Source organism: Aotus nancymaae, unplaced genomic scaffold, assembly GCF_030222135.1.
Source record: "Aotus nancymaae isolate 86718 unplaced genomic scaffold, 86718_ANA_hifiasm-v0.15.2.pri h1tg000028l, whole genome shotgun sequence".
Taxonomy (NCBI): Eukaryota; Metazoa; Chordata; class Mammalia; order Primates; family Aotidae; genus Aotus; species Aotus nancymaae.
Window position 1 is genome coordinate 36,083,537 of NW_026988441.1, and position 15,433 is coordinate 36,098,969.

Sequence of the window (15,433 nt, forward strand, 5' to 3'; positions counted from 1 at the left end):
GTTCAAAAAATGCAACAACCCTGAGACCACGTTAGAAGCCATTTGTTTCAAGAGCAGCAGCCATTCAAGGACCACCAACCCTTGTCTCCACTTTGATGAAAATGCCACAGTGTCAAAACAGTGAATGAAAAGGCCCCAAGTTTATTTCCTACCAGCTATGACTACCACCTAATAACCTTTAAAAAAATAAAAGACTCACAATAACTAATTCAAGACAGCTGCAACCATGTTGTCCAAATTCAAATCCTGTTGCATTTGAAGTTTCTAGTCTGTGTCCATAAAGACACTTGATCAAAAAGCTGTAATTGCAACCTAGAAACCAAGCAAGTCCAAACCAAACTTTTTTTCCATGGCCATAACCACTTTAACAAAAAGAGAGGTTTAGAAATTAGGACTTTTTTCCATGTAACAGTCTAGTCTAATAATGGCACACCTGACTTCAATCCTTTGTACTAAAAATTTGCTTAAAACCTTCTCCATCTTTTTCCCCTACATGGTATCATTGTTTAGCAGTCACCCAAGGGTCCAGCACGAGTAATGCTGTTCCCGAGATTATCAGTAATGACCACTCTCCTCACAAACTCATAAAATTCCAACCTCTATCCTGACAGACCATCAATTCAGTGTTAAGGGATCTGTAATAGCTGCTAATTCATAGTTTCCTATAGGAAGATGAAGCCTTTAAAAGACCACCTCCCTTTTGGTTCTACAATAAAGCAAAGATTTGTTTCATGTAAGTCAGCACAACTCTTGACAAGAATGTGAGGTCAAAATTTGACAAGTAACCACAGTCTGGTCACATTCCACAAAGCTTAATGAACAAACCATCCAAAGCAGATCACACAGTCAGGACTCAGGGGCAGAAGTGACAGCTTGGCAGTAGCAGCAGTCTTACAGAAACGGCACTCGCAGATATTAATAAAAAATACGGTTGCTCCTCTCCCTGTGTAAACATGGATGGAATTCACGGAATCCCAAGAGTAGGCTGCTAAGACAAATTCTACTGCGCTTAAAAATAAAAATATGAAATGAAAAAACTAAGGCATTAAAAAATCTAACACTAAATGTTATCTTACTTCTATTTAAAATGCTCTAAGACACCATTTTTGACCAACATTTAAGTGAATTATTAAAAAGATTGCCTTATTCTTAAAACACATCAGGAGGATAAGATGAGCAAACCAAAAATAACTCAGGTGGTCTCTTGGAGCTACTGTGATCTCACTCTCCCTGCACAAACATTTATCAAAATGAGTATTTGTTTTTGTGTTCCCATTTACTGCCTAAGTCTGAAATGGGAAAAAAAACATAGAGGGAATACAGAGGCTGAAGCTTCACTGAAGAGAATTCATATGTGATAAAGCCCAGAATTTTTCATGTTGTCAAACATTCTTCACCTCATAATGGTCTATTCTCAGGTAGCCACTCTATTGGGGTAGGGGGGTGCACAGAACACATGCATACTCTTTAATATAAAGACATCTTGAAACATGGCAAAATAATTATTCTACACAACTACTTGGCTTATGGACAAGTTAGGAAATGACTGAGCCCATACTCCTCCCTTAATTGCATGGCAATAGCAGAATGGTATTGCTTCCCTAACACCAAAGACCACATAGTAAACCAGACAGGCTGCACTGCTGGGGCTCAACTAACTATTCACAAATATGCAGGCCATGGCCAGGCGTAGTGGCTCACGCCTGTAATCCTAGCACTTTGGGAGGCCAAGGAGGGTGGATCACCTGAGGTCAGGAATTCCAGACCAGCCTGGCTAACATGGATAAACTCCATCTCTACTAAACATACAAAAACTAGCTGGGCGTGGTGGTGGGCACCTATAATCCCAGCTATTTGGGAAGCTGAGGCAGAAGAATTGCTTGAACCCTGGAGACAGAGGTTGCAGTGAGTCAAGATCATGCCACTTCATTCCAGCCTGGGTAAAAGATTGAGACTCCATCTCAAAAAAATAAAATAAAATGAAATGCAGGCTGCATTTCCAACCAAGGAAAATATGGAGGAACATGAGTAGACTGGGCAGGAATTTTATTTAAATTGAAAATACATTTCTGCCTAATAAAATACATTTCTGTCACAATGCAAATTATCTCCGGGAACCAAGATGGGAGGCTTTCTACTGGACTACACTTGCCCTCTGGGCCTTAGTTTTCTGTCAGCTGCAATTTGAAATTTACTTAAAGTGGAGCATTAAATACTAACAGAAGGATTAAGTGCTTAAAGAAATCTTTGCTTACACAAGTTAAACTGACTGCTGCTAAACTTGGGATTGACTGGGGGTAAACTACATCCCCAACCTTCCTTTCTTCCTCAACCCAGGCTCTGTTTACTCACTGCAGGTGCAGCTCAGTTCTGCTCCGGTGGCGCTGCCCCATCTGGGTGCTGCCAGCTGCCTGGTGAGGCCAGGAGAAACAGCCCAGCAAGGAGCTTCCTCTACCCACATAGTACTTGATGGTCTCAAACAAATGTAGCACAACACTAAGTTTAGAAGCCTAAGATCGCCTTTTGCTCACAGAAATCTTTGTATTTTCTACCCAGTCCTTATGGTCAGTAACTTTAAGATGTGTAACCCTTTACCTGTCAGGATACAAACTGGGAACACACGTGGACTGTTAAGTCACTTTCAAAGGCATGAATGACCAGTTCACTTCCTATGTGGATTATCAACAGGGGATTCTAGATGCTGCTAAATGCCAAAATTAGAGCTGGAGAATATGTAGCTGGTATGAAAGATGGGGAAAGAGGATCAAGAGTGAGGGGGGGGCATGTGAGACAATCTCCCCCAGGAGTTCTTGCCCTCTCAAAGCTAGCTACTTTAGTTCTGAGAAGCTACAATTAGATAGTGCTACAATGACAGAAAATTTCAACAACTAACTCTAGTTCTTGTTCTACTCATTTCCTGAAACAAGGCTAAGATTCATCAGATCTTAAAATGCAGTGACAGAGTGCTTAGATTATGACAGCCCAAATCTCCGTGGTTTGGAATTATTTTGAGACTAATACTTTTAGGGTTGTGAGTGCCTCAATCTGCCAGTTCTTCCTGTGTATTAAGTCTTCAAAAAACTTAGAACTTATTGGCAACAGAGTTCAAATAAATATTCAGATTAAACTAACCACTTAAACATTTTTTGTATGCCAAAACAGGAATAAAAAATGTACTTTTAAAAACACATAATAAAAAGAGTATTTCTTAAGAAGTCATATGTATGTAAACACAGTAAATTTCTTTAGACTTCACAGACTGAATATAAGCATTACCATAAAAAGATTACCTTTCTCTTATGAGTCACTTTACCCACAATCCTATACTGCTAATAATTTAAACAGCAAAGTAATTAATTTAGCCAGTACAGGGGAGCTCTAAACAAGAACATTTTAAGGCTCATTAAAAATAACTGATTTACTGCACACCTGTAATTCTGAATTACACCACCAAAAATACACTGAGAGGGCTGAGCCCAGGCATTCATAGCAGTATGCCAGGGGAATATGAGAACCAGTTTGGAAGTATCCGAATCAACCACCAGGCTGGCTCCACACTTAAGGGTGCAAAATAGTGAATTAAGGTGAACTGCTTCTACATCCAGAAACACCATGGCTGCTGCTGCTACCAGCTTTAAGGTTTCCCAAACCAAATTACTGAATGGTAAAGCAGTAAAAATGTCACCTACTTTATCCATCATGTCCCAAAACTGGTTCACACACTCCTAAAAATGAAAAAATAATTTGGCCTGCAATCTCTTACAAAATTCTAACAATTGCATTTTCAAAGCCACATTCCTGGTTCTTGGAACTACTATACCTTATTATCAATGGAAATAGCAATTCAGCAGTTCAACCAAATCACGAGAACACAAATTTGGAGGTTATTCCAAAAGCTAATTCGAATGAGGCCCAACTGTACTGTACAGAAATTCTAAGCTTATATTGAAGCAGCAGTCCCAAAAACCAAGAACACTGCATCTGGGATGCAGCATGACACGCCCTTCAGACAAAAAGAAGAAACTTCACTCTTGCCCTAGGAGCATTGGCAGGAATGATTTGGCTGATCAAGGCAGGAACATCAATCGCACACCAAAACGTTTTTCCATCTGTGTTATCTGGAGAAATACCATGTGGGAGCAGCACGCGTTACTGTACGGAGAGTTTCACAGTGCCTAGTGCTTCTTGCATGACATGGTCAAAATAAGTGATGGGACAATGATGGCAGTGCCATTCATAATTTCCAAACCCAATGCAGGGAGCACCAGTACACATACCAAAATGGCCTATCCATGGGGCATCTCTGTCACTGAAATGTTAAATCATTTGACAAATCAAGCTCACATCTCTTTTCATAATGAATGCTCCAGAAAACCAATACCTTTCAGTCATGCAAAGACTCCGTGAAGGGTAGTATGAGTCTAGGTCAGGGTGGGTGGGTGGCGGTGCCTCAAGGCAATATACAAATTGTTCTCTACCACGGTGTTGCCTAAACCAGGGTTAAGCAGCCTCTTTAGTCCTAAATGCCACCAGCAGGGCCAAGAAATCAGGAAAGAAAGGAAGACAACAGCAGCACAGGAGGGAAAGAGGAGAGAGAAAGAGGACACTGCAGTGTGCACGGGAGTGAGGACCAGAGGCAGGCCTCCTCAGGCCTCCTGGTGGCAGCAGAGCTTGGTTGCTTCCCCTGCCTCCCCGCTGGAAAGTGTCACCTAGGTTATGACAATGCACATCCTAAGGCACCGCATTACAAAGCAGATACCTTATTTTGAGCTCTACTCTATTTTTTCCCCAGAGGGGAAAAAGCCTAACAGTTAAAATAGAAGATAATGTTTTATAGTTTGGAATCTGAGAAGGATAAGGTCCGGCTACCAAATTTTAATCCCAGGAAGACACCTACAAAATTTTAAACAAGCTATCTTCCTGTGAAACTTAAGCAGCTTAAAAAAAAAAAAAAAAAAAAAAAAGAAGAAGAAAGAAAAGAAAAACCTCTCCCACCTAACGTGCAAAATGCAAAAAATTTCAACAGAAAAAGGATCCCCTGAAGCCTAATTCAAGCCCTATTAACCATACTAAGCCAGTAAAATCATCTGTAGGCCAAAGGACCATACAAACCATCCGGTTTAACACACAGGGGCATGACCAGAAAAAAGAAAACAAACAAACAAACAAAAAACAACAACAAAAAAAAACTGGGGTGAGATAAGGGGGCTTCACTCTTAAGCCTGGAAAGAACATGCTCTACCCAGAGCCACTTCCACTGACCAAAAATAACCAAGGAATTAGCCACAGAGAAGATGACACACCAACCTTCTTACCCTATTCAACCACCAGTACCATTACCTTTTTCTTTAACCAGGTCTTTAAGTGACTGCCACTTCACATCAAAAGGTATGTTTGTAATGAAGGCTCTGTATCTTTTAGTTGGATTGGCATATGGCTCAAAGCGATTGCCTCCTCTTTTTATGTTTTTCTCCTTCCTCTTCTCATTCTGAGCAGGTCGTTCTCCTTCACTAAATTCGAGAGAGAGGAAAAAAAAGGTAAAGAGTTTGTATGTCAGCACAATATGAAAGATAATTATTTCATCTGCCAGGTTTACAATTCCACATAAAGTTACATATGACACGAGACTACTACTGGTCAGATGCGGTGGTTCAGACCTGTAACCCTAGCACTTTGGGAAGCCAAAAAGGGGGGAATCATTTGAGGCCAGGAGTTCAAGATTAGCCCAGGCAACACAGCAATACCTTGTCTCTACAAAAACAAAATAAAATAAAACTTAGCCAGGTGTGGTGGTGCACTTGTAGTCCCAGCTAGTAGGGAGGGCGAGGTGGGAGGATCACTTAAACTCAGGAGTTCGAGGCTGCAGTGCACTATCATCACCCTACTGCACTCCAGCCCGGGGTGACAGAGGGAGACCGTCTCAAAAAAAGCAAAGACAAGAGTAATGTTGGTTTTGAAATTAAGACATTCAAACTAAAGTGCATCACAGGGCAGAAAGTCTTCCCAAGGAAAAGTACACTTTCCTGCACTTACAAATACTCCTATGGACAGTAACAGAGACAATGGGAGGCCAACTCCCGGCCAAGGTGTGTTAATTCCAGGACAGAAACAGGAAAAGAGAAAGATGATTCCCAAGACTTCATGGAATAGAAATATGAGGTAGTGCATATAGGTCCCACCAATTTTAGCTTGACAAATAAGTGTCTTTCACAATGTTATTATTAAAAAAAAAAGGGGAAAGGAGCCATAAAATGATGCAGCCGCCATGGGAAACAAGTGGTCACTCAAAATTAAACACAGAATTACTATATGACCCAGAAAATCCACTGCTAGGTATATATACCCAAAAGAATTAGAAGCAGAGACTCATACACATATGCCAACGCTCATAGAAGCATTATTCATACAAACCTAAAGGAAGAAACAACCCAAGTGTCCACCGATAGATGAATAGAATAAACAAAACATGGAATATCCATGCAATGGGATATTATTCAGCACAAAAAGGAAGGAAATCCTGACACAGGCTACAACATGCACAAACCTTGAGGACACTATGCTCAGTGAAATAAGCCCATCACTGGAGGCCAAATATCATACGATTCCACTTATTAAATACCTATAATAAGCAAATCCATACACAGAAAGTAGAACAGAGGTTACCAGGACCTAGCGGGAGGTGGAAATGGGAAGTTATTAAAAACTGAGCAGAGAATTTCATTTGGGATGAGAATAAAAATTCTAGGAATGGGCAGAGGTGATTGTTGCAAAACACCATACTTCACTGTACACTTAAGGTTTAAAATGGTCTATTTTATGTATATTTTAACCACTTTTTCCAAAAAGGTGGCAAAGAAACTATTCCTATACAACCATACTACTTAGAAGCTGAGCAACTCAAGTCTGAGCAACCCTGAAAGGTGGAAGACAGCAAGCAAACAATCCCACCTTTGGCAAAGAAGGGTGGCTGCTTTTCCAGCATGGTCTTCCCAGTCATACTCTACCTTTGTGTGTTATGTGCCACCACACTGTGATACCAGCCATCTTTAGGCAGCAGCCATCAGGCTTGGAAGCCTGTGCAGTGGCTGACAGGGCTCTTCCCTCAGCTGCCAGCTCAAGTGCACCCCCTCTGACTACAGAGAGGCACGGATGAGAGCTGTCTAGGAATAAGTGAGGAGCCAGAAACTGCCCCAAGTTTCTCAAGCAACTGAGCCTTGTACTTTCTGCTTCCTGAGCCCTATGTGTCCCGCCAGTGAGAATCCAGTGACTCCCAGACCACAAGCTCTACTACAGAGTTTGTGATCCATGACAAAACTGGAAAAAAAACAAAAAGCCAAGACTACGGTATTCATGATTTATAAAAGTATCTTTAACTAAATGGCTAATTTTTATTCTGGGATGTAACTTTCTTTTGTAAAAGAAAGGTAGTGCCTACATACCAGATAGTACCTGGAGGAGTTTTTAAATGTATATTTGAGGCTGGGCGCAGTGGCTCCCACCCATAATCACAGCACTTTGGGAGGCTGAGGAGGGCAGATCACTTAAGGTCAGGAGTTCAGGACCAACCTGGCCAACATGGTAAAACCCCATCTCTACTAAAAATGCAAAAATTAGCTAGGGGTGGTGGCACGAGACTGTAATCCCAGCTACTCAGGAGGCTGAGGCAGGAGAACTGCTTGAACCCAGGGGACGGAGGCTGCAGTGAACAGAAATTGTGCCATTGTACTCTGGCTGGGTGACAGAATGAGACTCTGTCTCAAAAAAAAAAAAAAAAAGTATTTACTTGAGGCAGGTGTGGTGGCTCATGCCTATAATCTCAGCATTCTGGGAGGCCGAGGCTGGTGGATCATTAGGTCAGGAGTCAAGGCAGTAGAATCACTTAGGCCTAGGAGTTTGACACATTAAGACCCTGTTTTTATTTTAAAAAATAATAATTAGCTGTGTGTGGTGTCGTGCACCTGTAGTGGGAGGATGGCTCAAGGCCAGGAGTTCAAGGTTGCAGTGAGCTATGATTGCACCACTGCACTCCAGCCTGGTAGACAGAGCCCTGTCTCAAAAATAAATAACAACGTATTTACTTGGAAAAATTTTAAAGTCATTAACTTTTTGTAGTCCCCAAACACAAGAGTGCCAAGTGGTATTCCAGGAAGGGTATCACTGGTGTGAGCTACACCCAACTCAACACAAGGTAATAAAACCAAGGAGAAAGGCTAGGCGTGGTGGCTGAAGTCTGTAATCCCAGCACTTTGGAAGGCTGAGGCAGGCGGATCACAAGGTCAGGGGTTCAAGATCAGCCTGGCCAACATGGTGAAACCCCATTTCTACTAAAAATACAAAAAATTAGTCAAGCGTGGTGGTGCATGCCTATAATCTCAGCTACTTGGGAGGCTGAGGCAGAAGAATCTCTTGAACCCGGGAGGCGGAGATTGCGGTGAGCCGAGATCGTGCCATTGCACTCCAACCTGGGCAACAAGAGTGAAACTCCGTCTCGAAAAATAAAAAATAAAACCAAGGAAAGCAGCTTCCTCTGTGATCTCAACTAAACCAATACCAATCGATAGGCTTCCTTTCCCACAGGCTGGGTGATAAGGTGATGTTATGGCCACTCCAATCCCCAGATGCCTAGAACGTAATCTACCTGAGTCCACAAGACTGGTTTCACACCACAAAGTAGATTCCACAGGAGACTTACAACTGTTACCCAGGCCACTTGACTACTACAAAGAAAGTCTTTCACCAAAGTCCACCAAACAGAATACATCTGCCAATGCATCTCCTACTCTTTCCTGGAAAACGATCATGAAAGTGTTAGAAAAACTCATAAAATGTAATACAATCAACACATCGTGGTCCACTACAGGATTCACAGATGGAAATGAATTTTAACATTGTTACTTTGAAGTCTCAAATACTTTAAGATTTACAATAAAAAACATTCTGGGCCAGGCGCAGTGGCTCACACCTATAACACAGCTCTTTGGAAGGTCAACGTGTGTGGATCACGAGGTCAGGAGTATGAGACCAGCCTGGCCAACATGGTAAAACCCCATCTCCACAAAAATATAAAAAATTAGCTGGGCATGGTGGTGCACACCTATTGTCCCAGCTATTCAGGAGGCTAAGGCAGGGGAATCACTTGAACCCAGGAGGCAGAGGTTGCAGTGAGCCAAGATTGTGCCACTGCACTCCAGCCTGGACAGAGCAAGACTCCATCTCAAAAAATAAAAATAAAAATTGACAGAGTCCACGACGAATATTCCCAGTCTGTTTTCACAGACTGCTTACCTATAAGCTACAAAATGTATAAATAACTAATTACAGCCAAAGCAGGTAACAAAGTAGCTAACCTATATTCCACAGGTGCATACTATGGCTACGAATAAACTACCCAATCTAACCACATAAGCTGAGCATTTGGTTTGGGGTTAATCCACATCACATGACTCACCATTGAGAAAGCAGCTCTCATCATGCTTAATGGGCACAGCACCTCTGTAAACAAACCCTTCTCTAGCTAATCATTTCCTCTGAGAGGTTTCCTCAATAAAAGAGGTTAGAACTACCTCTTGTCACTTCCAGCTTTTAAAAAATTGACCTTTTTGGAAATCTACCACCACCAACTCAATTCTTGACAGGCTTGTAGAGAACAACCCTCAAAAAGAAGTATCATTCAAGACTCATATTCAAGCAGACTAGCCATGGTGGCTCATGCCTGTAGTCCCAGTAGTTTGGGAGGCTGAGGTGAGTTGAGTGCTTGAGTCCAGGAGTCTGAGACCAGCCTGGGTAACATGGCAAAACCGTGTCTCTATGGGGGGAAAAAAAAATACAGAAAATTAGCCAGGCACCACTGTGGTCCCAGCTATGCAGGAGAAAGACAGTCTGGCCCCAGGAGGTCAAGGGTACCATGAACCATGATTGCACCACGACACTGCAGCCTGGTAACAGAGTAACTCTATTTTAAAACAAACAAACAAACAACATATTCAAGTTTAGATCACGTGATAGTATAAGAGCGATGTCCTGAAAAGCTCTTTTTTTAACATGCCCAATCCTATTTTCTCACTATCTTCAGGATAAAATTAGAGGAATATTCTTCTCCAGTCCATATATATACCAAAAAACACTCAGTTTTTTTTTTTTTAAGTAAACTTTTGGCCAGGTGTGGTGGCTCATGCCTGTAACCCCAAAGAGACCAAGGTGGGTTCATCACCTGAGGTCAGGAGTTCAAGACCAGCCTGGCCAACACGGTGAAACCCCATCTCTACTAAAAATACAAAAATTAGCTGGTCATGGTGGCGGACACCTGTAATCCCAGCTACTTGGGAGGCTGAGGCAGGAGAACAGCTTGAATCTGGGAGGCAGAGGTTGCAGCAAGCCGAGATCGCGCCATTGCACTCCAGCCTGGGCAACAAGAGTGAAACTCCATCTCAAAAAAATAAATAAAATAAAAAGATTGAGTGCCTAATCTACAAAAGACTACCAAATAGTGACTTCCTACCCTATGTCTCCATGCAGTTCCTGTGCATAACACTCACTACTTTTGAGTTTCTACATCAAGGGAAGGGTGTGCAGTTTGAAACAGCAATCTCAATACCCTGAAACTGATCACATCTCCTGAGCAAAAAGGACCCCTCTGGCCACATGAGAACCATCCCTTATATAAAGTGATTCCTCACAGAAATCCTGCGCTCCTCTAATGCATTTAAGGTGTGGAGAGCACTATCCATAGCACTATCCCAGCTCCAAGTCCACCACTTATCCACATGACTCAAGCTCTTTCCACCTCTAGTGCTTTACCAGCAAAACCAGCACAACCTGTATCCATGGTAGCTCACAGGGACACTGTGACAATCCACAAAGAATGGTATAACAAAAAACAGCTTAACTAGGGGAGTACTGCATGTGGCTAGGACCTACAGTCACCTCGGTCCCATGGAGGTTACTACCTACACACTTACAGCTTTAAAAGAGACTCTTGGCACACAGTAACTGAGGCAATGATATATTTTTCTACCAATAATTTTATTGAGGAGGGTAGAAAGGGGGACTGATTCACTTCTAGTCTTCTACTGTTCAGGCTTTAAAACAAGCCAACCAGAGCCAAGGCTGAGAAAACCTAGGGACAATTCAGCTTTTAACCCTATGACTGCAAAATATGGTAATGGGAAGCCCACTGGAGAACCGCCCCTCCCAAAAAAACAAGCAAGCTAATCTTTGCAGACTAGCATGTCTTTCCCTAACCAAAATAAAATCAAAGGGCAGAGGGAAAGCAAAGCCCTGGCAGCAGGCATTCAAATAATCCAAAACCCTGTCTTCTAATCTTGAGCTCACTATCTGATGTGCCTCCAAAATCCTTTTTACCAAATATACAATCACTTTTTAAAGCACAGCAAACACTCGGATGTATTGTATAGAGAATCTGATTAAGTAAAACAATTCAAATGACTGTTTACTGAGTGGTTACCAAGGTACTATTACGAAAGCAGCAAGCTGCCTGGGAGTCAAGATGGCTTCCCCTGGAGTCTTTAGGTCAAGTTTCTGAACCTGGGTTTGCTTAATTGTGTAAAACCAAAGTTTTCTTTATCTTGGCTCACTGTAACCTCCGACTCCCAGGTTCAAGCAATTCTTCTGCCTCAGCCTCCCGAGTAGCTGGGACTACAGGTGCACACCATAATGCCCAGCTAATTTTTGTGTTTTTTAGTAGAAACGGGTTTCATCATGTTGGCGAGAATGGTCTCAATCTCTTGACCTCCTGATCTGCCCACCTCAGCCTCCCAAAGAGCTGGGATTACAGGCGTGAGCCACAGCGCCCAGCTCCAAAGTTTTCTGGATTGTAAAATGTAGTTAACTCTAACAGTACCTCCTCAGGAATATAAATTTTTGTTTTTAAAATAACCAATCCATCTGTTGCTGATTTACCCATAAAATTAGGAAGGGGAACAGGTTAAGTCATTGTTTTTATATATGGTACAACATTTAAAAAAAATTTTTTTAACTTATATATTCCCCTAAAATGAATGTATTTTCTCCTGACTATACCATAACTCTGAATCTTGACTGACTTTAAATAGAACAGATTTCTCATCAAAAGCAAGCAAATCTTCTTCTCACAACCAGAAGAGAACAGCAAAACAAGATTTCCAACCTGGGGTCCCAGACCAAGCTTGCTAGTTCACTGTGTTTTTGTCTACTGCACACTCCACAACTGGTAGAGACAGAAATCCAAAGAATCAAGTTTCTATTTTCCTCCTGTCTCTCAAAGGTTTTCAAGATAAAAATCTGAATTCATTGCCCATCAGCGGGCGACCAGTGATCCAACCTTAAACGCTATAACAATTTCAGTGTTTTTTTGTTTGGTAGAGCTAGGGTTTCACCATGTTGCCCAGGATGGTACTGAACTCCTGAACTCAAATAGTCCTCTCACCTCAGCCTCCCAAAGTGCTGGGATTACAGGTGTGAGCCACTACACCCAGCACAACTTCAGTTCTTAATAAAGCACAGACTCAAATCTCTGGTCTTTAGATACTCTCTTCTCTGCCTCTCCCCAACCATCTTCTTCTTCACCACTTCCACAAGTCTTCCTGTCATGGAGGAACAGGTCCGCCCCCAGCAGGTTGGTGGGGGTGGTCACCTCCTCCATTCTCCCTATCAAGCAACTCCACTAACTTCTATCACAGCATAATTACCTTACTATAAATATGTTAATTGTCTCCCTATTCTGGGCATGGGCTTGTAAAGAGCTTTCCTGGTTAAGACTTGTAATAAAATAAATAAATAAATAAATAAATAAAAAGACTTGCAATGACAAAAAAAGTTTTCCACAAGCCCTGTGAAAAATATCCAAGTGATGCCAGCTTCTTATCCTCTATGAAGTCAGTACTAAACTTTGAGATTTTGAAGCTCTTTCCAACAAGGGCTATTTTACTCTAAAACTTTCAGGTTCCAACAGTTCACATCTATTTGTAAAATGACTCAGTCACAAAATGACTATTTGAAAATGGACAGGGGAAAATAGAACATTTGAGAAATGCACCCGAGATGCTAAACTATAACAAATTTACACTCTCATCTAGCAAGGTTCTACCAGCACTCCCTCCTGCATACTGTAAATAAATTTATCTTCAAGCCCTCCAAATACCACCCTCAGAAATCCTACCGGGCTTCCCTAGATAGATGCTGATTAAAGTCAAAATTAACACATCCCTTCCCAGAGTTTTCAATAGTAAAGTGTTGAAGATAGAGGAAGCTTTTCTCTTCATTTCTAAGGGCCAGTAACCATGTTATTTTATTTCTCCCTACCTAAGGAGAAAAAGAATCTGGAATTTTCTCCAAATTTATTATCTAACAATATAGCTAGCACTAATGAACGCTCTTAAGCGCTCAACTACACAGGGCGCAGTAGCTCACAGCTGTAATCTCAGAACTTTGGAAGGCGAGGCAGGAGGATGGCTTGAACCCAAGAGTTTCAGACCCGCCTGGGAAACACAGAGACCTTGTCTCCACAAAAAAGAAAAAAAAGAAAAAAAATTAGCCGGGCGTGGTGGTGCTGTGCCTGTTATCCCAGCTACTTGGGAGGTTGAGTTAGGACGATCGCTTGAACCCGGGAGTTCCAAGGTACAGTGACCTGTGATCGCGCCACTGCATCCCATCTTGGGCAACAAAGTGAGACCCTGTCTCAAAAATAAAACTACATATATAAATGTTCAACCACATTCACTTTTAATCTCCATAAACTAAGTTTCATACATTAAAATATGAGGGAAGACAAAATCACAAACAGGAAAGAAAACGGAGTTAGTGTTTAATAGCTACAGTTTCTGTTTCCGATGACGAAAAAGTTCTGGAGAGGAGGCCAGGCACCGTGGCTCACGCCTGTAATTCCAGCACTTTGGGAAGCCGAAGCGGGTGGTCAGGAGTTCGAGACCAACCTGGCCAACATGGTGAAACCCCGACTCTACTAAAAATACAAAAATGAGCCCGGCGTGGTGGCACATGCCTGTGGTCCCAGCTACTAGGGAGGCTGAGGCAGGAGAATCGCTCGAACTCAGGAGGCAGGAGTTACAGTGAGCCAAGATTTCGCCACTGCACTCCAGCCTGGGCAACAGAGCGAGACTCAGTCTCCAAAAAAAAAAAAAAAAAAGTTCTGGACATGAAATAGAGTTGGTTACAGCACAGCACTGAGTCAGCGTACTCAATGCCACTGAAAGGCACGCTTAAAAATAGTTAAAATGCCAAACTCTACGTTATGTCAATTTTGCCACAATAAAATAAATGTGTGGGAAATCCAATGTGTACCCAGGCTTCCTCTTCCTTCCCGGCCCTCCGATCTTGCAGCCAAAAACAGTCTCTCTCTTTCTCTAAGTGGCTGTAATCAGAATAAGTGAGTTTCACAGGGGCACAAGTCGACGCTTCCTCCTTGATGGAAACTTTTAAAAGCCAGGAAGTTAAAGAGCCTGAGCAGGTCTCAAAAACCTGATGGAGCCTGCAAGTAAATGAAACCGCCTTATGACAGAACAGCTTCCCCAGAAATACCGGAAGAAGGGGATTCTTCCCCCGACTTCGCGTCTGTCCGCTTCTGAGGGTGAACGCTGAGCAGCAGATCCCATCTCTCCGCTAATGCCTGCGGCGCACCCGGAGAGGAGGCGCGGGAAGCGGCGGAGGACTTGAGCCGGGGCCAGAGTGTGGGGCGAGGGGCGGTTCCGAGGGAGGCACTTCCCGTCGGGTGGGGAGGAGGGTGGGCGCGCGGGGACTGAGAAGAAGCAGGAGGCGAGACCCCGAGCCGGCCTCGCGGCCCTCCTGAAGCCTCCCCGACTCGGTTACCGTTGACTCGGGCTGACGGCGCGCGAGGCCCCGGGCGCGCACTCCCTCTCCCCTGCATTACGGATCGGGAAACTCAGATCCTGGGCGGAGAGGAGATTGGGGGTGAAACCCGGTACCCAAGGTCACCCTCCAGGGAAGCGGCCGGGCCAGCCTCGGACACGGGGGCTCTCCGGCTCAGGGGCCCGCGCCATCAACCCCCGTGCGCAGCGGCTGGGCCTGAGGCCTCGGCGACGGGGTTGGTCCCGGCCTGGAGAGACTGAGGGAGTCGAGGCTCGAGGCCCGGAGTAGGGAACGATTCTGGAGGCTCCCCCGGCTCCCCTCTCACGGACCTGGCCGCCGCCACCCGGGCAGGCGGTGCGGGAACAGCCGGGGCCGAGGACGCGCCGGGGCTAGGCCGCCAACAGACCTAACGGAGCCGCCGCCGGCTCCCGGCCACGGAGAAGAAGCCCTACCAGGGGTAAGGGACCGTGGAATACTCACCCCTTAGGGCCCGGAGCCCCGTTGCCGCTCGGCACGCCGGCCGCGCCGCTCTCCTCCTCCATTTTGATCTCCGTCGCCGCCACCTCGGCCGCCGCTTCGACCCCTGCCGCCATTTTCTCCGCGTCTGGGCTTT

General features: G+C 43.8%; 1 protein-coding gene across 2 annotated transcripts in view; it reads right to left on the reverse strand.

The window, feature by feature from the left end:
- The window catches only part of HNRNPM (heterogeneous nuclear ribonucleoprotein M), a 42,301-nt gene extending 26,868 nt beyond the window's left edge, over positions 1 to 15,433 (reverse strand). Inside the window, exons 1-2 of one of the 2 annotated variants that reach the window (XM_021676852.2) lie at positions 15,301 to 15,433; positions 5,341 to 5,510 (exon numbers count right to left, since the gene is read on the reverse strand). In XM_021676852.2, coding sequence (XP_021532527.1) covers positions 5,341 to 5,510; positions 15,301 to 15,413 — 283 coding nt within the window. In that variant the 5' untranslated portion in view covers positions 15,414 to 15,433. The remainder of the gene's footprint in view (positions 1 to 5,340; positions 5,511 to 15,300) is intronic. The other variant, XM_021676848.2, reaches the window with a different exon arrangement.